Here is a 27,916-nt window from a genome sequence, read left to right on the forward strand (position 1 = left end):
ATGGAGAGTAGGGAGGATCAGACCTCCTTTTCCTCTGCAACAGGTTCCAGCTCCTCCTGGGGGATTCCCCAGCGTTCCCAGGCCAGCCATGAGATATAATCTCTCCAGTATGTCCTGGGTCGGTCTCAGGGCCTATACCCAGTGGGACATGCCCGGTATAGTTCTAACGGAAACCTCCCAGGGGACATCCTTATCAGGTACCCAAACCACCTGAGCTGATGCCTCTCGATCCGGAGGAGTAGCGGCTCTACTCCGAGGCCCTCCCATATAGCCGAGCTCCTCACCCTATCTCAAAGAGAAAGCCCAGCCACCCTGCAGAGAGACCTCATTTCCACTGCTTGTACCTGCGATCTTGTCCTTTCGGTCATTACCCAAAGTTCATGACCATGGGTGAGGATGGGGAAGTAGAATGACCTGTCAACAGAGAGCTTCATCCGAGAACTCAGCTCCCGCTTCACCACCACAGATTGGTACAGTGCCTGCATCACTGCTGCCGCCACACCAATTCCCTCTGAGGATTTTTACCTTGTTGTGATGGAGGGGCTTGCATGTTCCAACAAACCCCAGGGCTATGTCATCTGGAGTGTAGTGCTCCTGGTAGGGTCACCCTAGGCAAATAGGTCTGGGGGGAGGTTCTAAACTAAAAACGATCCGCATCAAGACTCTCTTGAAAGCCCAAAAATGACCATGTGAACTCGCCTGGACTAGAGATACCAGAACCTATCCCTGGGGGTGGTGTCAGGTGAGCATTTGGTGGTCAGGCTACCCATGTAACCCAGCCGGACCCAGCCCAAAAAGACAATGTGGGCCCATTTCGTGGGGTCACCACCCGCAAGGCGAAGGGTGAGGGTCGGGTGCAATGCCAGAATGGCAGCAGGAGAGACGGACCATGCAATGGAACTGGCTCTCAGCAATGGAAAAAAACAAAACTGAAACTTTTTGCTGGAAAAATTTAGACTGATTCTATTAGAAAGCCAGGTGTTAAAATAGGGGCTGAAGGATAATGGTGCTCATATGTATTTTATATAATCTATTTTTATAGTGTGCCCATCACTATAGCAGCTGAATAAATACTTCTGAACTTACCAAGGTGCAAATGTAAACACAATGTGTGACAAAGGCCCAAGATAAAACACAAAAATATTATTCCTGATGGAAACTTAATATGCTATGGGTTTAATTCTATTAGTCTAAATGGCCGCAGGGCATTCATTCTTTGTTTCTGATGTAAATAATTTTTCAACAATAAAACTGAGGGAACACCAAATTTGTGTGATTGTGATTTTGGGAATAAAATGAAGTACACTCGACAGTTATGTCTATGTACCAAATACCGATCTGTCTCTGGACTGTGAAAAGGATACATTTTATATATCCCACCCTTGTTTCCCCTCAGGCCTTGCCAGGACCCTAAACTACAATCCCATTTGCCTTTAGGACTACATTTCCCAGCAATCCCTAAGAAGAGTTCCAGTCCACCCTGTTTATGGAATGTTGGTCTTGGGCCTTAAACGTGGTAGCAGTATGAGATTTTTCCCCAGACTGCCTCTGCCTCACTTACTGTGCCCTCGGCCCCCTAGGTATTGTTCCTGGAATGGAGACATTCTATAGGTAGAGCTAAATCTGAGTTGCAGGTGCATCACATATACCAAAACTCTTGAGAAATGTTAAAAGGAAGTATGGGAAACAGTGTTATTTGGTTGCTGGATCAAAATTGCTCTGTTAATAAGTTCCTCAGCTGTATGTATTTTAGGAATGTGGTGAAGATCTTTGGACAATTTAAGTATGTCATCTTTTATCAGAGGAGTTTTTCAAAATCACAATGTCATTAGGTTTTAACTCTAGTTGCTTTGCTAGATTTTCTCCAATGTTATTTTCATGGTACTATTCACTGGGGGGGATCAACTGAAAAAAGCCCCAAAAACAATACTGTGTTGAGCCCGAACAGCGAAAGTTGTATATCTGTACTGGAGATCTTGATGTAAGTTATATGTTTCCAAGCCAGAGTGTTATATGTGATTCCCTGAAACCATAGGAAAGTATGACTCAGAAGGAAGGAACCAAAATATTTTTTAGGGTTAAGAAAGCAGCCTCCTCATTTGGATGTTGGAAGGTAACTGCAGGGAGATCGTTTTTTTTTTTTTTTCTTATTAATCAAAGTGTGTTAAGTAGCTTCAAGCTTTGTGTTATGTCTGACTCTAGAAGACACAGCATAGGATTTTTTCTCACTGCAATCTTTGCCAGACTGGTTCAGAAATGCAAGGTTTTCCCATCAGCTCTTTTGATTATCATTTGTCAGGCAGTGTCAAATCCCACTAGCAGGACAAGATGGATTTCAGGGAGCTATGTTTAGGCTGGCCATAAAGCATACTGTCCTTCCAGATTTTGCTAGCTATTACTGGAATTAGCAATAGGGTCAGTGAACTCAAAAGTGCAAGTGCTTCATGTGTACAATATCTGCTATAATATCACACTTTGTCTGGGCATAGTGTAATGTATTATTCCAACCTTTTCGCCCATTGTGTCTCCCTGTCAGATAGGAACCCACTACTTGCTTCTGTTTATATCTAGCTTTTGTAAAACAGTAAAGATGCATAGTGTGTGGGGCCAGAGCTAGCTGTAGCCAGAATCCTATATGTTCCCTACATTATTTAGCCCCCATGTACCACCCTAATGGTAAATAATTCATCTGCCTCCTAGGTGTGTGCACCCTTTAAGTAATGACACTGACCCTTTCTGCAGATTTAAAAGTTATGGAGGTTTCTTGCTGGATCATTCACAGAATAGTTGGATAATGGTCTTTCCAGACATGATGCTTAGATACCAAAGGTGACAGATGCCTTGAAATGTATGATTAATGAGCCTGATTTTTCAGAGGTGCTCATCACCTACAGGTTTCATCAACTGCAGTTATGAGTGCACAGTGCCTCTAAAAGAATCAAGCACATGATCCCCTTGGATCACAGTGGCACCGAGAGGCTCCAGTTAGCATTGGAGACTCACTCTGCTAGTACATACTTACAGAAAGACACAGTCCCTAACCTGAAGAGTTTACTGGCTAAGAGCATGATTCAACTTCCATTAAAGTTAATCGGAGTCTTTCCATTGATCTTAATGGGTATTGGATCAAGCCCTAAATATTTAGTATTTGCTCCCAGTCCCATTTCCATATCTTTTTCCATGCCGCCAGGTGCTTCCCTATCCCAGTTCAGCAAGCCACCAGCCTTTCTGCATTCAAATCCCTCCCTAAAGTCTCACTTGTTCCAGAATGCCTACATCCAGTAAGGTTAAAGATGGAAAATAATCCAGGTTATTCCCTCCTCTGAACTTCCCAGTGAGTCCTCTTGTTTCTGTGTGTCTCTTTTAGACTATAAACTGTGAGCTAGGAATATCTTAATTTTGTGTCTTGTACAGCCATTAAATAGTAGTAGCAGTAGTAATAATAATCAGTAATTAATAACTGGGTAGCTACATCTCCTGAATAAAGGGAATAACGACAAAGGAAGTAGGTTCTGATCACTGTGTCCTTAGCAGGAAGGACATAAGCAAGGAGACCAATAACAACCTCATAACATGCATTGCAGTCATTAGATTCAACCACTAGGGATCAGGCATTTATACTAGTTAATTATCTCCCAACTGCACACTACTAATTTATTTTCTCTTTTATGTGATTGTCTCTTGCTGGATAGCCATGTCTGAGTTGAACTTTTATTTTTGCAATTACAATAAGCAGTTACTAAATTCAATACAGTAAAAATATTTATAAGCATGTGATCAGTATACTTACAAATAGGCTAAACCAGGGGTGCTTAGACCCATATTGGTCTGCTCCAACGTGGTCAGGCAGGTATTAGTAATGAACCCTTTAAGAGTTTACTTTTTATACAAACAAGTGGTGTCATTGCCAAGAATTGACTTCAGATAATTTACTAGCTTTAGCAAAAGCTAGTTTGAAGCAGTTTCTCCCTACTACTTTCCTTCCTTCAAGATCTTCTCTTATTTTCTTCCCCACCTGCTCCCCCCGTTCCTGCCATCCTTGCTTGCACAGCAATACAGTGGGAAGGTTTGGGGTTTTTTTTCTTTTGAGACAATTTCCCTTTGTCTTGTTACTGCAGCTGTTTTTACTTTATTAGTTACTTTTAAAACCATACATCCTTCTCATACTACAAGTAACACTACTTACTATTCTCATGGCCTTCATTTACTTGCTAATTAGGGCCTTTTCCATACTGGTCACAAACTGTAAGGGAAAATGTTACTTTCTTAACCAAACTTAAGCTAACTTTTATTGTTGTTATTAATTATTATTATTTTATGTATGTATGTGTGTATTTATTTATTTATTTATTATCCTATAAACACCATTTAGGGAGGGCAGATGCCTTTATACATTTTTCCCTCATGCCCCATTTCTATGGGGACCAGCTTGTGGTCTCCAAAAAGCTTGAGGTTATGTCAATGTCCATCATTCTACTCAAGAGATAACAAAATGTGGATAAAATGTACAGAAGATGTGCCAACTTACTCATAATATGGAAAAGAAACTAAAAATGCTTTCCACTAATACTATTTTTCATAAATAACTGTTATGAATGTAGGATATTTAAAACAGGAAACTTCAAATAAAATAAAACAAGTACCATGTCTCCTGCCTTTTGTTAGTTCTTTGCTTTCCTTGTTCATAAGATTGAGGAGCTGTCCCTTAGAATGGACATTTTCCTTCCTTCTGTATACTTTTATTTCTATTATATCTATTTCTATCTGTATGTATATTTCAATTATATCTTCCTCACGAGATTCTTTTTTCCCTTTATATTTTTCTCTCTGTTTTCTTCATTTTTTTTGGTCTCCTCCATGCTCTTTTCTTCTGGAAAATCTCTCTTCCTCTCCTCCATGAATACCCTATTTTTCTTGTTATTATCAAACCTAATGCCCCTCCACATTCTGTAACAACTCATCACTCCTGTCCTTTCTCCAGTTTCTGCATCCCCTGCTACCCTCCATTTCCAGTTTACCCTGTGTCATGTGACAAGGGTAAAAAAATACAATTTTCTTTTAATACTGAACAAGGAACTTTATTAGAATGAGAGAAAAAATAATAAAGTAGCAACTGGCTACTTCCAAACTCAGCTTTCTAGTTCTCATCCAGCCTATTCATTCCAGCTCTCACGCTGCCTGCTCCTCACCTCCCTGTCCCAGCTCTGAGGTGGCAGCAGCTGCTACAAGATCCATCTAAGCAAGTTCCCTTTCTGGAACAAACCCTTTTTTAAGGATTTCCATCCATTTGGACCTTTTGGCCAGGAGACTGGTCTGAGGCTTGCCTTCTCTCCTGTTGACCAATTATGTACAACTCTCTCCTGTTGACCAATTATGTACAACTTTTTTTCCACTTACTTAATTGGCCTCTCAGAGTTGGTAAGACAACTCCCACCTGTTCATGCTCTCTGTATGTGTGTGTATATATATCTCCTCAATATATGTTCCATTCTATATGCATCCGAAGAAGTGGGTTGTAGCCCACGAAAGCTTATGCTCTAATAAATTTGTTAGTCTCTAAGGTGCCACAAGTACTCCTATTCTTTTTATGTACAACTGAGTTATTCCTGGGGCTTGAAAAATGAAGAATCTATAGTGCAACAGGTTGATCACAACATGATATGTTACTGAAGGCAGAGAAAAAACTATCCAGGTTTTCTTGAGAAGATAATGTCCATGTTGATAGAAGGAGCTCCCTTCAACACTTATGTGCTTAAAGAAATGGGGCTCGATCATCTTTCCATTGTTATCAAGGAATTATTTTAAAGAGGGTCATCACTGGTGAAGATTATTTAAGACACACTGGAATAGGGGTATTTTCACCTATGTCTAATATACACAGTTTATTCATAGTGTAATGAGGATGTTAAAAGCCTGAGAGTTAAGACTGTAGAGGCTGTGTCATAGAGTAATTTAGGATAATTTTGTCACAGGGCCAGAGTATGTGTGATCGAGAAGCTGGGGAGTGTTGACACCTCCAACATTTTGCACTCTGTTACTTTAGTTGAGTAGAATTTTGCTGGGATCCAATAGTATAATATATTTAAGATTTTTATTTAGCGTTAGCAGGGAACAGGTGAAGACATTAGTGTGACATTGTTGACATATCATAGCCCAGTTTTCTTCCCATAGGGACTAAGCTCTTCATCGTAACTTTCTGGAAAGGGGCAGATTATATACAGATATTTATTGAGCCAATAACAGCAATTGCACGCAAAATGAGGTTGGCCCCAAAGTTGGCAATCATGACTTCTAAAAGTGTCGAGTTGTTTCTGCAGAATGGGGTTAATTCCATGGAAATTGTCATGGACATAGAACTGATGGGAGCCTAACTGTAAGGTGAAAAGAGAAAAGAGAAGAAACTTTGGACAGAACATCACCACCACTGGATGGAACATGACACCTCCTAGGGACACCTAGGAGCCACTGAAGTCTCACTCAGTTGCAAAAGCCAAATCCTCCAGCTGCTGCTTCTCAAGTGACCATTTTATTTTAAGCTGCCACCCAAGTTCCACATTTTCCTTATCTCTCAACACCCATTTCCTGCTCTTGTTCAACTCGTCTTACATGAGTCTCTCCTCAGTCCCTCTTTAGATGACTCATCCCATGCCTTCCTACCCCTTTTCCAGGTCCCACTCTTCACTATGTTGCACTCTCGCCCACCCATGCTTCTCCTTGACTGTCTTGTGTTCCTTTCCCAGTTCACAGTTCTCCACCTCAGTCTCATGCCCTTCCTGGTCTGTCTCCCACCCAGAGCTCCGCAAATAATTGATTTTTCAGTTCAGCAGCTGAAGTGGAAAATCCTTCCCAAATTTTTTCGGGACAAACCAAAATGGAAATTTTGGGGGTTTTCTCACCAAAATGAAACACAAGACTGAATAAATAATAATAATTAATTGCAATAATAATCTTGGGTCAAACAAAACATTCACTTGACGCAAAACATTTTTTTCAGTTTTTTAATTTGTTACATTTTTGGGTGATTACCACTTTTAAAAACATATTTAAATAAATCTAGCTAAATTTTTAAATGAAGCATTGTTTTGAAGCAAAAGGTCAAAGAATTTCATTTTGAAAACGTCAAAACTAACGTTTTTGGCTTTCAATTATTTATTTTTTTCATTTGTTATTTGGTCACAACATTGCCCAAAGTGGAACCAAATTCATAGCTAGTTTTGATCGCCCCAAAACTACATTTTTCACTGAATAAAGTATTTGACAAAAAAAAATTCACCCAGCTCTACTCCCACTCTTGCACAACACCTCAATCTCATGCCCTTCACCCCTTCTGCAACTCCTTACTCATCTCCCTCCCTTCCTCTTCATAGCTCATGCTTCTTTCCACCATCCTTGCCCATCACCCTTTATTGCACCCACCCTTACTTTGCAACACCCCCTTTTTTCTCAGCCCTGCTCACACCTTCCCTTGCCTATCTCATGCCCCACGGTCCATTGTCTATCCCACATCGTACCCCGACTCCCTGCTCATCCTTTTCAGTGCCTAACTTGTACACACATACACCCACTGCCTCTCTAATTCACTCCCCTATCCACTCATCTTGCAGCCCTTGTTGGATCTGTTGTGAGTTGTTACAAGCTGTTGAATAGGGGAATAGGGCCTGGCATGTGTGAATTGGAGGTTGGGGATGGAGGGGAAACTCTTGCTTCAAGGAAATGTCTTCCCCACAGTTAGCCAGGGTAATTGGCACCCAGGTCTTAGCACCCAGAGTAGCCTAGCTGGGAGATGAACAGCTACACTGCAACACCACGTCTGAATCACTATGTCCTCTTTGGGACTGGGCTCCCATGTGTGTCACTAGGACCTGTGCGGGAACATACCACAGTTGGTTATGCTGCAGTAAGCTAAGCCACTCTATGAGTCTTTCCCAGTGAATTGTGGAGTTCTTGTCTGTCCTTTTGGGCACATGGGGGGAACTGTGCGAAGGCACTGGAGGACTGTAGGCTCTGAGTGGCTTAGCCTGCCTCCTCACTGCAGTGTGGTTGGCTAAACCCCCAGCTGGGCCAGCTAGCACGGCTGAAAGCACCACCACACTGGGGTGAGAGGGTTGTGTGTGTGGATGGGAGGCGTGCTGGGGTGACATCCCAAGAAGAGCATGAGTTAACTCTGCAGGGAAGGCACAGGTTGTGTGATGCAATGGCTCAGGCTGACCTGTTCAGCTCAACCTGAGCAGAACAGGTGCTGAAGGGACAGCGCCCTCCCTCCCCCACCTGTACCTCCTCCATCCCCCAGGATCACAGGGACCTCAGCCCTCCCCCCTGCATCACGGGGTCCGTGGGACGCCCAACCCTGCCCTTTGCTCGTGGGGATCGGCGGGACCCCAGCCCTCCCCTCTTCCCCACTGGGATAGGCGGGACCCCAGCCCTTCCCCATCGCCACCGGGAGCCGGGGGCCCCGCCCCTCCCTGGCATCACAGGGTGCAGCTGCTCGGGTCCGAGCCGTCCCCTCCCCGCCAGCCGGCCTGCAGCGCCGATGCCCGGGATAGGGGCGGTGGGAGCGCGGTGCAGGCACCGGCCGAGGAGGAGCCCCAGGAAGGGCCCCGAGGCCGAGGCGGGCCAGGCCGGGGCCGCCATGGACGCAGCGATCTGGATCTATCAGTTCCGGCTGATCGTGCTGGGCGACTCCACCGTGGGCAAGTCCTGCCTCCTGCACCGCTTCACCGAGGGCCGCTTCCCGGGGCCGCTGCACTGCGACCCCACCGTGGGGGTGGACTTCTTCTCCCGCCTGGTGGAGATCGAGCCCGGCAAGCGGGTCAAGCTGCAGCTGTGGGACACGGCGGGGCAGGAGCGGTTCAGGTACAGGCGGCTTGTCTCGCTCCCGGCCTCCTCCCAGCGCCTCTGCCTCCCCGCCAGTCCCCGCGCGGCCCCGGACCCCGCTCCTGCTTCCCCGCCCGTCCCCGCGCCGCCCCGGGACCCCATGGCTCCCCGCCCATCCCTGTGCCGCCCCAGGACCCTGCCCCTGCCTCCCCGCCCATCCCCGCATCCTCCCGGGACCCCGCTCCTGCTTCCCCGCCCATCCCCCTGCCACCCTAGCACCACACCTGGGACCGCCATCCTGCCCCCTACCCTTCCTCAATCACTTCTGTGCCTCCCCGGGACCATACCCCACACCTGGGACCCCTCCATCACCCTCCTGTCTCCACAACACACCTTGGACACACCCTACTGCACCCTGATCGCACCCGGTCCTCCCGCCTGCTGCTCCTCCCCTGCATAGACCCTAGTGCTCCCTACTCCCCCCCATCCCTCCAGGGACCACACTGTCCTCCTAGCCGCTTACGTTGCTTTCTAGGGTCCCCACTCTCCCCGAACTGCCTGTAGCCACAGGAACTCACCTCCACCCCAACCCCCACACTCCTGTCCTTCATCACACACTTCCCAGTCCAGCCACTGGTACCCCCTTCCTGTCTCTCCTCCCTCTGGAGAAGGCAAAGCCAGGCATCCCTCTTTCCCCTAAGGCACATCCTCCTCCCTTAAACCAGACTCTTGATGACCACTGTGCTTCCAGCGTATTCCTGAGCTTGGTGGGGTTAAATTGTGACAGGGACCCTCATAGGAAATTGCAGGAGATTCATTTACACATGCCATCTTCCTCCCTTGCAGATCCACAGTTCCTTCACAGCTGACAGGGCAACCTATTCCCTGGACAGGGAGACAGAGTAACCAGGGGCGGCGAGTTGTATGGGCCCATGGAGCCTGTGATCCAGCAAATTCAGGGCCCGGGGGCCCGGCTCCTCCAATGTTCGGGGCCGTGTCCCTACCTGTGCCGTGGGCTGCGGGCGGCTGCCCTGCTGCTCCACGCTGTACTCCCTCGCCGGCCGCTGCTGGCTACAAAAGGGAGCAGCACGGGCGGCAGGCTGAGGTGGTGGCACAGCCGCTGCCTGTGGAGAGAGGAGGGGAGGAGGCGCACATGTGATGGCAGCCCTCCCCCCCAGCACCCGCCACAGGGGAGGCAAGGGGGCTTCCTGGACCTGAGAGGGGCCTGTCCCTTAGGAGCACATGCAATCATAGAATCATAGAATCATAGAATATCAGGGTTGGAAGGGACCTCAGGAGGTCATCTAGTCCAACCCCCTGCTCAAAGATTCCCAACTAAATCATGGGTGCTGGATGAGTGTATTGCTGGGAGGACTAAGGAGGCCCCTTCCCCAGAGCTCACTGCTGCCGGTGGGGAGAGGGCTGGGGGACTGTGGAGTCCTCCTGTCTGGCCCAAGCCCCCGGGCAGCCTGCCTGTACCCCAAACTCCTCATCCCGAGCCCTGCCCCACCTAGAACCTGCACCCCATAGCCCTCACCCTACACACCAACCCTCTGCCCTAGCCCTGAGCCCCTCCCACACCCCAAACCCCTCATGCCCAGCCCCACCCCAGAGCCCTCACCCCCAGCCAGAGCCCTCATCCCCGCATACCCCCCCCCAAATTGTGCAATATAGGGAAACTGTACTGTTTCCAGTCCATTTTTACATTATTTTAAAATATATATCTCAGCTTACAAGGCAGGTGTGGGGTGGGGGGACTTGGACCAGTTCTGTGCACCACCAAAAATTATACAAACCTGCCACCCGTAAGAGTAACCAGCAACTTTCCTGGGCTTGCATGAGTCAGAAGTGCATAAATATTTTTTTGCAGAGTCAGGCCTCTCCAAGATTAGTGCTGAATTCACTACTGATAACAACAGCCTCTTAATATTTTTCAGCTTCCTAGTATTTTCCTACAAACAAATGTAAAATATTTATAAACACAGGCCTAATAACCAGTAGTCGCTGTAGTTTGATTTTGCTGGCAAAGGGCCAATATATCCAATGACAAGACTGTTAGTTGACTCAAAGGGATGTAAATAAAGTACCATCTGAAATCAAATAATAGCCATCATTTAACATGATGATGCTCAGGGGATATGCAATGATGAGTCATGTATGCCGTTGCTTTGACATTTACCCACTAGTGTATATGATGTGTATTCTTCAATACCCAGCAGATATTTACCAGAAGAAATACTGTTAAATGTGTTTGGTTTGCTAGTAGACATGTCTTGACAGTTGGCATACATAGAAATTATGAAAGCAATTATTGTGCTTAGCCTTTTAAATCTATTCAAGCATGTTACAAATAGATTACTAAAATATAAACAGTATGTTGGAAACTTGTATAGTCTGTGCTCTGTTCATTACACTTAAATGAAGAAAACTGTAGATCATAATCAAGCTATAACCTTTGGGAGATTAGAAGATGCCAAAAGGTCTTCTTAACTTACTAGGATGCTTTTGTTGTAACAATAAAAATGACCAAGCAGTGTATAGGTCTGTTTTTCAAGTCTGCTCCAGCTCCTTTGCACTGTCCCTACATTGAGCCTGGCTTAATACACTCCCAGAGGATTTCCCTGTGTAAGGGGAATCCATAGTAGTTATACGCCAGCCCACTGCTGGTCCCAAGCCTAGGGGACATCCCCAGAGAAAAGTACATTTTGATGGTGTACTTGCCACCACCACCACCCTATTCAATTCTCTTTCTTTCTTCTACATCCTATGGTAAAACTTCTGAGAAAGTTATTGGATCTGCCAGCGGTGTCTTGGGATTGGGGTCTGATTCTAATTAGGCTCATGGAAACACCATTTACATTGCTGAGGAGTGCATTACTTTTCAGTTAAAGTGGCATGGTTTTTACTACCTCTTCAAAGTGGGTAAGCAAGTTGCAAGCCTGGATGGCTCCTTATACTGAGATCAGATAATACAGTGATGGATACAGTTTTATTATTATTAATTTATTTGTATTGTGGTAGTAGCAAGGGGCTGCAATCATGGACCAGGACCCCGTTATGCCAGGTGCTGTCCAAAGAGAACAAAAAGATATCTCTACCCTAAGGAGTTTACAATCTAGTGGGACAAGAACCTAGATAGACTATGTTTAATGAAGATAAAGTAGTTATTCACCGTGTATTTCTGACCAAGATAGGATAAGATTTCACCTAAATTAGTTAATTTCTTTGCCTACCTTTCTTCCTAAGCCTCACACTATGCCAGGGAAACTAGCTTCAGAAAGTCTGTTTATGAACTCTGAGAAAAAGTCCAAGGAGAGATGATCTATGCTCACAGGTCATCCAAGTGGATTTATTATGGCCTATAGTCAAGCTTGTTATGACAAATTGTTTGTACCAGGAAGATTGTGGGATGTTTTAAAGTTCATTCTACCAGAGTGTTAGCATCAATAGCTTCCCTATAAAGTGTTTCGATTTCTGATACTACCATTTGTTGCTCAGTTTATTTTTTCACAAAATTATTCCTGGTTCTGAGACTCAGGCTTATGCCCAGATCAGAGAGCACTGCTTCTGTCTTTATTTAATTAAGTATTCACCAGCAAGCGTTAGCAGACAACTGGAATGGGAGGGCTAATTTACTATAGCAGGGATCTGCAGAGACAATTTTATGATAGAGTTAAAAAAGGTTACTTACCAGTAACTGCAGTTCTCAGAATTTTTTTGCCTACGCCCATCCATGCTGACCCCACTTCTGTGGAGTGTCTTTGGTGAGTAAATGAAGCTATGAGAAACTGGATTTATTAGGGGTGGTGCTTTTTATAACGGGGGTTTACAACCTCAAATCAATGGTGCTAATGTTCCAGAATGGTCATACTGCTTTGGAATAGTATGTTCACAGCCACATGAAGACTATGGATGCTGAAAGGCAACCATATTGTCCTTGGCCTCATTTATTCTTCCAGAACTCCGCTGGCTCAGCTTTTGAAATGCATATCTTTTATAGGTTTCAGAGTGGTAGCCGTGTTAGTCTGTATCAGCAAAAACAACGAGGAGTCCTTGTGGCACCTTAGAGACTAACAAATGTATTTGGGCATAAGCCTTTGTGGGCTAAAACCCACTTCATCAGATGCATGGAGTGGAACATACAGTAGGGAGGTATAAATACACAGCACATGAAAAGATGGGAGTTGCCTTACCAAGTGGGGGGCCAGTGCTAACGAGCCAATTCAATTAAGGTGGAAGTGGGCTAGTCTCAACAGTTGACAAGAAGGGGTGGGAATCACTTTTTTAGTGCTAATGAGGCCAATGTAAACAAGGTGGCCCATTTCAAACAGTTGACTAGAAGGTGTGAGTATCAGCAGGGGGAAATTAGTTTTTGTAGCGACCCATCCAGTCCCAGTCTTTATTCAGGCCTAATTTGATGGTGTCCAGTTTGCAAATTAATTCCAGTTCTGCAGTTTCTCATTGGAATCTGTTTTTGAAGTTTTTTTGTTGAAGAATTGCCACTTTTAAGTCTGTTATTGTGTATCCAGGGAGACTGAAGTGTTCTCCTACTGGTTTTTGAATGTTATAATTCCTGATGTCAGATTTGTGTCCATTTATTCTTTTGCGTAGAGACTGTCCGTTTTGGCCAATGTACATGGCAGAGGAGCATTGCTGGCACATGATAGCATATATCACATTGGTAGATGTGCAGGTGAACGAGCCCCTGATGGTGTGGCTGATGTGGTTAGGTCCTATGATGGTGTCCCTTGAATAGATATGCGAACAGAGTTGACACTGGGATTTGTTGCAGGGTTTGGTTCCTGGGTTAGTGTTTTTGTTTTGTGGTGTGTAGTTACTGGTGAGTATTTGCTTCAGGTTGGGGGTCTGTCTGTAAGCGAGGACTGGCCTGTTTCCCAAGATCTGTGAGAGTGAGGGATCGTCCTTCAGGATAGGTTGTAGATCCTTGATGCTGCGCTGGAGAGGTTTTAGTTGGGGGCTGTAGGTGACGGCTAGTGGCATTCTGTTACTTTCTTTGTTGGGCCCGTCTTGTAGAAGGTGACTTCTGGGTACCCTTCTGGCTCTGTCAATCTGTTTCTTCACTTCACCAGGTGGGTATTGTATTTTTAAGAACGCTTGATAGAGATCCTGTAGGTGTTTGTGTCTGTCTGAGAGATTGGAGCAAATGCGGTTGTATCTTAGAGCTTGGCTATAGATGATGGATCATGTGATGTGGTCTGGATGGAAGCTGGAGGCATATAGGTAAGTATAGCGGTCAGTAGGTTTCCGGTATAGGTTGGTGTTTAAGTGACCTTCGCTTATTAGTACTGTAGTGTCTAGGAAGTGGATCTCTTGTGTGGACTGGTCCAGGCTGAGGTTAATGGTGGGGTGGAAATCGTTGAAATCCTGGTGGAATTCCTCAAGGGCCTCCTTCCCATGGGTCCAGATGATGAAGATGTCATCAATGTAGCGCAGGTAGAGTAGGGGCATTAGGGGACGAGAGCTGAGGAAGCGTTGTTCTAAGTCAGCCATAAAAATGTTGGCATACTGTGGGGCCATGCGGGTACCCATAGCAGTCCCACTGACTTGAAGGTATAAAGTGTCCCCAAATCTGAAATAGTTGTGGGTGAGGACAAAGTCACAAAGTTCAGCCACCAGATTTGCCGTGATGGTATCGGGGATACTGTTTCTGACGGCTTGTAGTCCATCTTTGTGTGGAATGTTGGTGTAGAGAGCTAGGATGGTGTTTTCTGGAAGATCACCAAAGGATTGTAGTTTCTGTGATGGATTGGATCACAGAAACCCCTTTGGGACTGCCACCTGATGTGCCTAGACTACCTCTGAGCCCATTTTCCCTGCCAACTTGGGACTTCAGTACCTTGCCTTGTTTGAGCCAGACACGCTTACCTGCTGCAAACACAGATCCAAGTCTGAACCATGTCACCCACAAGCTGCAGGCTTAACTGAAAACAGCTTAAGAAGTGCTCCTGTCTCCTGCACTCAGATACCCAGCTCCCAATGCGGTCGAAACCCTAAATAAATCCATTTTACCCTGTATAAAGCTTATACAGGGTAAACTCATACATTGTTCGCCCTCTATAACACCGATAGAGAGATATGCACAGCTGTTTCCCCCCCCCCAAGTATTAATACTTACTCTGGGTTAATTAATAAGTAAAAAGTGATTTTATTAAATACAAAAAGTGGGATTTAAGTGGTTCCAAGTAATAACAGACAGAACAAAGTAAATTATCAAACAAAATAAAATAAAACACGCAAGTCTAACCTAACAGTAGGAAACTAAATGCAGGTAAATCTCACCCTCAGAGATGTTCCAATAAGCTTCTTTGACAGACTAGCCTCCTTCTAGTCTGGGTCCAGCAATCATTCACACCTCTGTAGTTACTGTCCTTTGTTCCAGTTTCTTTCAGGCATCCTTTGGAGTGGAGAGGCTATCTCTTGAGCCAGCTGAAGACAAAATGGAGGGGGTTCCCAGGGGCTTATATAGCCTCTCTCTTGTGAGTGGAAACCCCTCTCTCCCCCTGGGTAGAATTACAGCTACAAAATGGAGTTTTGGAGTCACACTGACAAGTCACATGTCCAGGCATGACTCAGTTCTTTACAGGCTGATGCCATTGTCCGCATGCTAGTTTGAATGTTCCCAGGAAAGCTCAGATGTGGATTGGTGTCTATCAAGGTCCATTGTTAGTCAAGTACTCCCAATTACTTGAATAACACCTTCACACTAGGTTGATCAGATTTACCTTAGGTGCTTCCTACAGCAAACACTTTAAATACAAGCATAGAGCCAACACTCATAACTTCAGATATAAAAATGATACATGCATACAAATAGGATGAATACGTTCAGTAGAACATAACCTTTGCAAAGATATGTTACATGGCATATTTAGCGTAAAACATATTCCATTGATGTCATATTTACATTCATAAGCATATTTCTATAAAGCATTATGGGGTGCAACATCACAGTTTCCTCAGGAAGTTAGTGGTATCTCAAAGATAGCTGCGAGTGCTGGTAGCATAGGCCTGAGGAGAGAGTCTACATAGCCAGATAATCCTGCTGTCAGGGTGCCAATGCCTGAGATGATGGGGCATCCAGGATTCCCAGGTTTATGAATCTTGGGTAGCAGATAGAATACTCCTGGTCGGGGCTCTATGGGTGTGTCTGTGTAGATTTGTTCCTGTGTTTCTTCAGGGAGTTTCTTGAGCAGATGGTGTAGTTTATTTTGGTAACCCTCAGTGGGATCAGAGGGTAATGGCCTGTAGAATGTGGTGTCAGAGAGTTGCCTAGTATAGTTAATCTCTTATGAAGGTTTTTGAACATTTTATTAATGTTAGCATTCTTCATTTCTACACACACACACATCCCAGCTTTAATAACAGGAGTACTTGTGGCACCTTAGAGACTAACAAATTTATTAGAGCATAAGCTTTCGTGGGCTACAACCCACTTCTTCGGATGCATATAGAGTGAAATATATTGAGGAGATATATATATACACACATACAGAGAGCATGAACAGGTGGGAGTTGTCTTACCAACTCTGAGAGGCCAATTAAGTAAGAGAAAAAAAACTTTTGAAGTGATAATCAAGATAGCCCAGCTTTACTTATTTCAGGTAATAAAGAAGAGGTACTGACAGAGATCCAGGTGTCAAAGAGGAGGCACTAAGACATATTGATAAAAAGCAACAAGACACCATGGCTTGATGGCATTTATACAATAAAATGTAAATTGGGCACTCCTATTTACTCTCTTATAATACAAGAACAAAGGGCTATTAAATTAGATTGTGAGATGTCACATTTAAAACTGATAAAATAAATACTTTTTTACACAGTGCATAATTAACCTGTGTAGCTCACTGTCACAAGATATCATTGAAGCCAAGTGCTTAGGCTTGGTGAGCGAACAGTTCTTGTACCAATTTAACTACTGTACTTTGATTAGAGGTGTATATTTTTAATCAAATTAGTTAAATCAGTACAAATCATAGTGTAGATGAAGATATTTTGGTATAATGGTGCCTTATATCAGTATAGTTTGTTATCCATCCCTACACAAATAAGCTATATCAGTGTAAGCACCATTTACCAGTATAACTGTGTCCACACTAAGGACACTTCAACTATACTGATATAATGAAAGTAGTACAATATGTGTATAGACAAGCCCTCGGTAAGATTTTTAAAAGGATTAGACATTTACATGGCTAATAAGAACATCCATAGTAATGTCAGATAGGATAAAACATTATAAAGGATATAAGCTTCATGCTTCAAATCGTAAATCAGCTTCTAATTGACAGGGGTTAGGAAAAACTTTCCCTCTAGGCAAATCTTTTCCATAATTGTCCATCACAGGGTTTCTTGCACCTTTCTCTGAAGCATCTAATACTGGCCACTGTCAGAGATAGGAACTAGACTAATGGACCACTGATGTAATCCAGTATGGCAATCTCTGTGTTCCTATCACATTCTTCATAGCTCTGCATTCTGTTTCTACAACATAGAAGGAGTTTCTAGTGAGGAAGTTGGTTATGGAAGGAGATTTTAGGTAAGCAGATCCAACAGGTGAGTCAGAATGTGATTTTGACTTGGGAGCCGATCTTATTATTTGCACAAAATTTGCAAACACGAGTGACTGAAGTTAGTCAGGCTCCTGAATCCATCTTTAAGTACTAAAACCATGGCCTGGTTTTCAAAGAAGATGAGCAATCCCAGTTCCCATTGAAGTGACACTGTACCATAGTATATTTGTCTACACATTAAAGCAAAACAATAAACTTCCAGGTTAAGTGAGAGGAAACTTTGAACAAGCTGTATGTGAAACTCACATGAATCCAGACTGGATAGTTTTTTCACATGACCGTCTCACATGTTAACACATTTGTTTTTTTCCTATGCCTGACTGAATGCAAAGGTACCTCGTAGGAACAAATAATTTGCCGTTGGCAATGTCAGGACAGAATTGAAGAGAGAATGGATCGTTTGCCAGTTTGACTGGGCAGTGCTTATTACCTGCCTGGTTCAGTAGTGAGCAGGCAGTGTGGACTTTAAATTATTTTTTCAGCCCTCCCTGGGGCTAAACCACGTTGATTACTTTTATGTAATCTGAGCTGCAGACATACATGCCATGGGGTGAGTTAAAGACAGAGATTGAACTTGAATTTAGCTTGCCTTGTTGCTCTGAGTTTTTTAGATGTTTACAATTATACATGCAGTTTTTAATATAGATTAAATATAAATTGTGTGAAAGGCTATACATTTATTATGGAGGTAATGGTAAAGGCTCCGCAGTTAGAGTCAAAATAGACTATCATCCCCAAACTCACATACAAGTAAATCTGTAAATCAGTGTGAGTTCAAATTAATTAAAAACTGAGTCCTTTAAGAAATTTAGCAAGTGTCAATCTTTTCTTTGTTCTGAATTATCTTAATAATGGAATAACACAGACTCTTCAACTTTCCATATAATTAAAATGAATTGTAATCTTGTGCATAGGCTGTATTTGAAAAAAATAGATTGAAATTAAACTAAAGTTATTCATGATTGTTGTATTTAATTATTATGATTATATAGACTACAGAGGGGCTCAGGTAACTTTTAAGTAGGGCCATTGTGACTACAGATGTAAATCAACCAATTACCACCCTTCTCCTACAGCTAATTTGCATGCAATAAGTCTATTGACTGTAATGAGACAGTGGTATGAAGCAGACTGGCAGTGTGTCAAGAGTTTTCGTTGGTTGATTACTTGACCCAATTATCACTGCTCCCTAAAGTTTCTTTGCCTGCATACTAGCTTGGGCATCTCTGCTTGAAAGTCTCCCCATAGCACTGCTGCCTCAGCTCCACTAAGCACCAAGCCAGACCTTCTGGGGAAACTGAGGGAGGAGTGCATGGGGAGCCCTTAAACCCCAGAGTCATTGGGATTCTGGCACTGGGCTCCCCAAACCTACTCTCATATTTTGCCTGTCTCATTAACACCACCCTCTAACTCATACATCAATAAGAAATTAAGGGTCAGAGTCACCAGTGAAGTTTGACTGGTTTGCACGGCTGTGATGCAAAGCAGCTGTACACCTATCTTAACTGGCTAGTGCACACTGGCTGTTTTTCTCTGCAGTGATGTGCCAGTGAATTTGCCCGTAAAAGGTAATTTTTTAAAATTATTTACGGTTGATTTTACATATCATCAAAGCATTAGAAATTTCACATGGTCAATTTTGCTTTAGGTTTCTTGTTTAATGTTGTTTGAATTTTGAATAACTTTTAAATATCAGGGAAATTCCAAGACTGAAAACTACATTTTGATGCAGATAAGGTTGAGAGTATATATCAGTAGCTTAAGGGTAAAAACATTGCATAGATGTTGTAATTATTCCAAAACTATGCATTACAAAGCCAGGATATTATATTAATACCTTATGGCTTTGTAAAACATGGTTTTGGGATAATTATACCATCCCTGTAATTTTTTAATATGTACTCTCAAATTTAACTCCATTATAATATAGTTCTTAGGCTGGGAATAAAAATAATTCTCTTTCTAAATTAGATAAAGATAAAGCTTTCATTTGGAAAGTTTCCTTCATTTTAGTAAAAATCAGTGAGATCAGAATCAGAAAGAAACTGGTGGCTAAATAAGCATCACTCTAAAATAAGCATCACTCTAAAAATACAGTTTGATTTGATTAATATACCCTCTCATTTATTTTCAGAAACAGTTGTCCAGTGCATAATATCTTATCATTGTTTTCATTTAGAATGACTATCAGGGACTTATTTTTTAACCTAATTACTCAGTTTAATCTAAAATGACTTCTGAAGTAAACAGTTTCCCACTTTAGTAAAGCCAGTTTAATCAGGATTAATTAACCTACAGAAGGATTCCTCTAAATGAGAAGTCATAATTTCAATAAGCATTTTAGAATCTACATTCAACAATATACTCTCAATTAAAACGAAAGAGTGTGAAATTATTATTCTTTGGAGGGTCAGTCTGCTGCATGATTTTCTGATGGAGCAATCTCATTTTCAACAGGAAACTGTTGTAGAATACAGAATTATTTTGTGGGCCTTGTAATTGTAGAATTCAGGATCAAAGCCATCTGGTTCCGGTTTAATATCTACTGTAGCCTTATTTAATCTATTGAATAGGCAGAGACTTATTAAGACTTATTTTAACATGTTCTGTTCGACAAAGATTAACTTTCTCAAAAAAAAAAAACCCTGCCTTTTTTGTTGAAAAGTGTTGTATGAAGATTACAAATGTATTATTGATAGCTTTGATACAAACTCTCTTGTTGCAAATCTGAAATGATAGCAGTCCTTTCAAGAATCTGATATCCTTTAGTAAACATTGTTTATCCTGGGCTGGGGTTTTTTTTTTTTTTTTTTTTAAGATAGATTGTTTTACTATAATTAGCAAAAGCACAAATGGTTCATAGGTTTCATAACCTGTCACTGATTTATATGGTGTAGAGAATAAATATAGCATTGTTTTTTCTGAATGATTTTTAGACTCAAGTTTAGTAACACTCCTAAACTTGGTTTGATTCACACTTAGCAAATCTTTGTGATATCATGACTCTAATATAATAATCTAATAAGAGGGAAATACTGTATATTTCATTTTCTCTTTTACAATAAATTAAACTTCTTTTAGGGTCTGATATTGCAGCACTTATTTGCACATTGCTAGTGATGTCAATGGGTGTTTTGCTTATGAACTGCATCATGCTGTTCATAATTATTGTGATGGTGGTCAGACAGTGGTGCTCACAAGAAGAATGTCTGAGATGTAATTAAGCTCTTTTCCTTTAAGGTTGGGTAGGACAGAGTGAGTTGAGAAATAAATTTAATACCATCGAAAAATACTTAAAAGATTTTCCCTTAATATTAGTAAGGACCAAATTCTGCCCTTTCATATGGTTTCATAGAATCTATAGCTGGAAAGACCTATTGTGCATCATCTAGCCCATGCACTGTCATCACTACCCTCTCTTTTGGCATGTTAGAGAATAGTGTGAATGAGAACCACTGAAGTCAGAGATACAATGCATCTATTAAGTCACCGAGGCCCAGATCCTCAAAGGTATTTAGGAGACTAATTCCCATTGAGTTGAATGGGAGTTAGGCACCTAAATAACTTTGAGGATCTGGGTCATAGTCCATTTCCCAACCAATGCTGGAATGTTCCCCAAAGTATATTTTTCTAGTGTTTGCCCAGTCTAGTTTTAAAAATGTCAAGTCTGGGGTCTTCCATGACTTCTTTTGGAGTGACTGTGCAACAGCCTAATAGATCTCAGTCCCAGGAAGATTTTTCCTGATTTTCAGCCTGAATTTCCTACTTCTTAATTTTATCTCATCACTCATAATTATACTTTCATGTAATACACTACTCTAAATAATTGCTTTCCTTGAGGTTAAACCTCTTCAAATATTTGTAGACAGTATTTCCACACATATCTGCCCTCCTTAGCTGTCACTTAATTAAACTATACATATCTAAATCATTTTTAAAAAAATCTTTCCTCATATGTTATTTTCTCCAACCCTCCTCTCTTGCTGTTTTCTGAACTCCCTCAAGTTTATCAGGTTCTCTTTAATAATGAGATCTGAAAATGAAAGATTTATTTGAGTTATGATTGTACCAAAAGATAGAAACTATTCTCTCCCTGATATGATGCTACTTCTTACATAGTCCAAAATTACAGTTGCCTTTTTTAATCATTTGTTTATTTTGCAAAACTGTTTTTAGTTAATTAAACAAATAATACAGGCCAGATTCTTAGGTGGTGTAAATCAACATTGCTATAGTGAAGCCATGGAGCTACACTGATACACAGCTGAGGATCTGGTCCTGTATATGTAAAACACACAGGTGTACATGAGGTATTATTTAAAGGCAAATAGACAGTTCATGGATATTTGATGCCACATAATTCTATATAAGAAAGTATGGTACTTGTATAGCATTATTCCAGTATAAACCAATATCTAATTTTCTGTCCCTTATTGCTTATATCACTTTCTGCATTACTGTTTTCAAGGATTTTCTTCAGATTGCTTGCATTATTTACATTATTCCAAGTTAAATCTCATTTTGGTGGCAATATTTCTAGTCTCTCTAGATCCAATTCAATTATTTCTTATGTCCTTGCTTGCATTTGCAATTCATCCAAAGCATCATCTGAAAATTTCAGCAACATGCTAGTTATGCCCTCTTCTAAATCATTAGTGAAAATACTGAGTAAGACGTAGCCTGATACAGATCCTTTAGACACTTCACACAAAGTATCATCTACCCTGTATTTATGGTTCTTCAGCCAGTGTTCAGCACCGTCATTTTTCAGATGCAAGCCAATTTGAATTAATATTGAGGTAAGATTCCATTGGCTTTACTTTAGAACTGCACGCACACACATCCACAATAGAATTTGGCCCTAAGATATTGGAAAAGATCAGTCCAAAATATTAGGGTAAACAGTTAGTCTTACCCGAGTATATAGCTGCTACCCCTTCAAATGCAACTTGCTGTGACTACCAGAATTTAATTATCCCAGGATTCACATACACATCTGCAACATCATTATTTGAGTTTGTTATACCTTTATGTTCAAATTGTTATAAAAAATTATACAGATGATAAACTGAACAGTTAAGGAGGGTTACTGATGTAGAAAAATGTTATCAAGTAGGGTTTACCCTGATCCAAACTATTTTAGCAGCATCCTCAGAGGTCATCATAGAATCATAGGACTGGAAGGGACCCTGAGAGGTCATCTAGTCCAGTCCCCTGCACTCATGGCAGGACTCTGTCCTGCCCAACCTTAAAGGAAAAGAGCTTAATTACATATCAGACATTCTTCTTGTGAGCACCACCGGGAAGCGGCGTGGGCCAAGGGATGTGCTGGCCGCCCTTCCCGCAGCACCCATTGGCCTGGAGCGGCAAACCGCAGCCAGTGGGAGCCGCGATCGGCCGAACCTGCGGACGCAGCAGGTAAACAAACCGGCCCGACCCACCAGGGGCTTTCCCTGAACCCAGGGCCGGCTCTGGCTTTTTTGCCGCCCCAGGCAAAAAAGCCTCCGGCCGCCCCACCCCCCCCGGCGGGGGGGGGGGCGGAGGGGGGGGAGGGCAACCGGAGCCCCGGGGCAAGGGTGGCGAGCCCCGGCGGGGGCTCCGCTCTCCCCCCGGCGGCCGGGGGGAGGGCGCGGGGGGGAGGGCGGTCAGAGCGCCGGGGGGAGGGCGGCGAGCCCGGCTGTGGCCCCGCTCTCCCCGGGGGCCGGAGCGCCGCGCCGCCCCCCTCCAGGTGCCGCCCCAAGCACCAGCTTGGGTGCCTGGTGCCTGGAGCCGGCCCTGCCTGAACAAGCAGCGGACCGACTTTGATAACCACTGATCTAGACCGGGGTGTTTCCAGAGCCACATGCGGCTCTTTAGAAGTTAATATGCGGCTCCTTGTATAGGCACCGACTCCGGGAGTGGAGCTAAAGACGCCAACTTTCCAATGTGCCAGGGGGTGCTCAGTGCTCAACCCCTGGCTCTGCCACAGGCCCTGCTCCCACTCCATCCCTTCCCGCCAGGGCCGTCCTTACCCATACTCAAAGCACGCAGCTGCACAGGGCACCAGGAAATTTGGGGTGCCCCAAATTTCCTGGTGCCCTACGCAGCTGCGTGCTGCTCCAGCCCCTGCTCTGGCTCTTCCCCAGGGCCCCCGCCCCTGCTCTGCCTCCACCCCGCCCCTTCCCTGCCCCAGCCCCACCTCTTCCCACCCCAGTTCGGGGTTGTGATGAATAATCAGCTGAACTTGAGCTCCCAGTGTGCAGCTGTGGCCAAAATCCATGGCCGCATTATCAGGGGAATATCAAGTAGGAGTAGAGAGGTTATTTTACCTCTGTATTGGGCATTGGTGCAATCACTGCTGGAATATGTTTCCTGTTCTTATGTCCACAATTCAGGAAGGATGTTGATAAATGGAGAGGGTTCAAAGGAGAGTCACGAGAATGATTGAAGGATTAGAAAACATACCTTATATTAGGGTGACCAGATGTCCTGATTTTATAGGGACAGTCCTGATTTTTGGGTCTTTTTCTTATATAGGCTCCTATTACCCCCCTCCCCATCCCGATTTTTCACATTTGCTGTCTGGTCACCCTACCTTATAGTGATAGACTCAAGAACCTGAGTTTATTTAGTTTAACAAAAGAGAAGATTAGGGGGTAACTTGATTACAATTTATAGGTACCTGCTGGGGAACAGATATTTGATAATGAGGTTTTCAATCTAGCAGAGAAAGATAAAACGCGATCTGATGGCTAGAAGTTGAAGATATGGCATAGATTTTTTTAACAGAGAGGGTAATTAACCATTGGAACAATTTACCAAAGGTTATGTTGGAGTCTCCTTCTGCCTCCCTGGCACTAATTTCTAATTGTCTTAGTTCCAACTGTCTCTTATGTTCATTTTCTTTCTCTTTTGCTACCAGCCTGGCCAGCTTTAGTTTATTAGCAGCGTCACTAGTACTCATTGTCCTGCTTTCTTGTGCTGGGCTACAATCCCTCAGCAGTTCACTGAAACTGAGGTCACTAGTACTCATTTTCCTGCTTTCTTCTGATCTTCCGCCTTACTTATTTTGCTTCCTTTTCTGTCCCTACTTCCCTTGCCCGAAATAAGCAAACAGAAAATAACAAACCAGTAACCACTTTGTCTGTTCTCCAGCCACCACACTTAAAACTCACTTAAAATCTCTACCAGTATCTCAAAGCAATCAGCTGTGCACAGATCCTGCCAACTACGCCACTGTGACGGGTTGGATCACAGAAACCCCCTTGGGAGCTGCTACCCGATGTGCCAAGACTACCCCTGCTTCTGTTTTCCCTGCCAGTTCAGGACTCCAGCACCCCGTCTTGCTGAGTCAGACACTCCTGTCTGGCTCTAACACAGACCAAGGGTCTGAATCACTTGTCCCAAAGCTGCAAGGTTACCCAAAAACAGCTCACAGGAGTGTGCTTGTCTTTAGCACTCAGATGCCCAACTCCCAATGGGGTCTAAACCCAGATAAATCCGTTTTACCCTGCATAAAGCTTATGCAGGGCAAACTCATAGATTGTTCGCCCTCTATAACACTGATAGAGAGATATGCACAGCTGTTTGCTCCCCCAGGTATTAATACATACTCTGAGTAAATTACTAAATAAAAAGTGATTTTATTAAATACAGGCAGTAGGATTTAAGTGGTTCAAAGTAGTAACAGACAGAACAAAGTAAGTCACAAGCAAAATAAAATAAAATGCGCAAATCTATGCCTAATCAAACTAAATACAGATAAGTTCCTCACCAGTTCCAGAATGCTCCCTTTCACAGGCTAATCTCCCTTTAGCCTGGGTCCAGCAATCTCTCACAACCCCTGTAGTTACTGTCTTTTGTTTCGGTTTCTTTCAAGCATCCTGGGGGGGTGGAGAGGCTCCTTCTTTAGCCAGCTGAACACAACATGGAGGGGTCTCCCCCAGGGTTAAATAGACTCTCTCTTGTGGGAGGAGACCCCCCTCCTCCAGCCTATGCAAAGTCCAGCTCCAAGATGGAGTTCTGGAGTCACCTGGGCAAGTCACATGTCCCTGCATGACTCAGTCTTTACAGGCTGAAGCCATTGCCCACATGGAATCTTGCATGTCTCCAGGAAGACTTCTTATGTGGATTGGAGCATTCCAAGATGCATTGTTCCCTGATCAGGTACTTAACCTGGCGAATTCCTTCCTAAAGAAGCTGACCAAATGCCTCCCAAAGCTTACTTAGAAACCAAGCAAGCATACAGACCATATTCTTAACCTCAAGTAGAAAATGATATATATATGTACAAATACGATGAATAGATATAGTAGACCATAACCTTTATGGAGATATGTTACCTGGCACAGGCAGCACCAAACATATTCCAGTTATGTCATACATACATTTATAAGCACCCCCTCCCCATAAAGCCTTATGGGGTACACTGTCACACAAGATTACATATTTTTCTAAAAAATATGCTCTAGGAATTATTTTGGGGAAGTTCTATGGCCTATGTTATACAAACTAGATGATCACAATGGTCCCTTCTGGCCTTGGAATCGATGACAGATGGCTAGAGCCCCAATGCTGAATGTCTCATTCCAAGCCTGAGTGATTGTAGCATGAAGAATTTTGGAAGCCCTGTGCCGTAGTTGGGCAAGAGGTAAAGAAAGGTTCTTTGTCAGTGCTGTCATAAGTGCATTTGCCCCTCCGATTTCTTTTTGGCCAGTGTTACAGAACTTCCTTTCTTGGTCTTGTGGTATATTTAAAACTGTTAAAATTGTAAAATATCACGTTCAGTTGTCAAGGGCTTTCCTGGTCCTGCTTGTAAGGTATGGGGCTCTGTAGGAAAGCCTGCCATCTGGGTCAGTCTGTGCAGAGAGCCAGCCTAGAGCAAGGTGGAGTGACTTGTGCCTCTTTGCCTTAGGGAGCAGCTGCTTTGTCTCTCTCTGTCTTTGATTTTTGCAAGTTAGGGTTCAGGATTCTAAGAAATAAAGTAGTGTTGTGTTGCAGCCTTCCAGAAAGAGTGTTTTATTTTTCTAACTTCTCTCTTCGTATGCCATGAACATAACAAGTCTTATTGCTGCTGACCTCAACAGGCATGATTATCTGCACAGAGTTTAATATCAAGGAATTGGTTTGAGAGGAGATTACAATAAGTATACTTGTCTATGGCAAAGTTAGGCCCCAATTCTGTCAACACTGTTCCATGTGCTTAACTATAAAACTATTCACATGAGCAGAGTTAAGTATATGCATGAGTGTTTGCAGGCAGGGCCGTCCCTAGGGAGGTACGGGGCCCGGGACAAATCAGCTACCCTGCTAGTCTCCTCCTGCCCGGCACACCTGCCCGCCTCCTCATCCGCCAGCCCGCCGCTCTCCTGCTTGCCATCCGCCCGCCTCCCCGCTAGTCTCCTCACCATCTGTCCGGCGTGCCCCCCCCGCCCCCGGGCCCGACCACCGACCTCCCACCCGCCTGCCTGCCTCCTCACCCCCCTCCCACCTGCCCGCCTGCCGCTCGCCTCCTCCCCCGCCTCCCCGCCGCTCGCCTCCCCATTTGCTTCCTCACTTGAATACCAGGACAAATTGCGTCCCGATCGTACATTGGTCAGGACGCGGGACAAAGGGCTAAATATCAGGACAGTCCCAATTTTATCGACGCCCGGGACCCCCCAAAGTGCAGGGCCAGGGCGGTCGCCCCGATTCGCCCTACCCAAGGGACAGTTCTGTTTGCAGGATCAGAGCCTTATCTTTAAAAAAGTAGTAGTTAATGCTGTAATTTTTTTTCTTCTTGAATAAGTGCAACATGGTAATTTTTTTACCAGAAATACCTCTTTCCAAATTGAGTCTGCATCCAAAGCTGATATCAGAGATGTTGAGTCCAAAGATGCTGCATGCAGTGACAGCTTTTGGCTTTAAGAAAATATGGACAATGAACATGATCAAAGACAACTTCAGTAAATAAATTCTGGTTTATGAAAAAGAACAAATGTGTATTTTGTGAAGAGATGGTAGCAAGTAAAGAATGTACTGCTGCATTGAAATATCAACTTGAGAAATGTAATTACATTCCCTTTAAACTCTTATTTTACCCCCTTCTCTCTTCACTTTTCAGATCAATAACACGATCTTATTACCGCAATTCTGTTGGTGGCTTACTGGTGTTTGACATCACAAACCGGCGATCTTTTGAACATGTGAAAGACTGGCTAGAAGAAGCTAAAATGCATGTACAGCCATTTCAAATTGTGTTTCTGTTAGTTGGACATAAATGTGATTTAGTGTCACAGCGTCAGGTTACAAGAGAAGAAGCTGAAAAACTGTCATCTACCCGTGGTATGAAATACATAGAAACTTCAGCAAAAGATGCCACAAATGTTGAAGAATCCTTTACGATTCTGACCCGAGACATATATGAACTTGTAAAGAAAGGAGAAATTTCTATACAGGATGGATGGGAAGGTGTTAAAAGTGGCTTTGTTCCAAATGTTGTCCATTCATCAGAGGAGGCTGTAAAGCCTAGAAGACGATGCATCTGCTAA

The 27,916-nt window shown here is 43.4% G+C and overlaps 1 protein-coding gene across 2 annotated transcripts; it reads left to right on the forward strand.

Moving 5' to 3' along the window:
* Nucleotides 1-27,916, forward strand: RAB39A (RAB39A, member RAS oncogene family). Of its 2 annotated transcripts, XM_024216786.2 has the most exons (3): nt 1-7; nt 8,640-8,853; nt 27,490-27,916. In XM_024216786.2, the coding sequence occupies exons 1-3, from the start codon at nt 1-3 to the stop codon at nt 27,914-27,916; spliced, it is 648 nt and encodes a 215-aa protein (XP_024072554.1). The 2 variants fall into 2 exon arrangements, with proteins under 2 accessions (XP_024072554.1, XP_024072545.1); XM_024216777.2 differs by lacking the exon at nt 1-7 and having other exon boundaries at nt 8,531-8,853.

The sequence above is a fragment of the Terrapene carolina genome, unplaced genomic scaffold (assembly GCF_002925995.2).
Source record: "Terrapene carolina triunguis isolate 2854851 unplaced genomic scaffold, T_m_triunguis-2.0 Scaffold138, whole genome shotgun sequence".
Classification (NCBI taxonomy): Eukaryota; Metazoa; Chordata; order Testudines; family Emydidae; genus Terrapene; species Terrapene triunguis.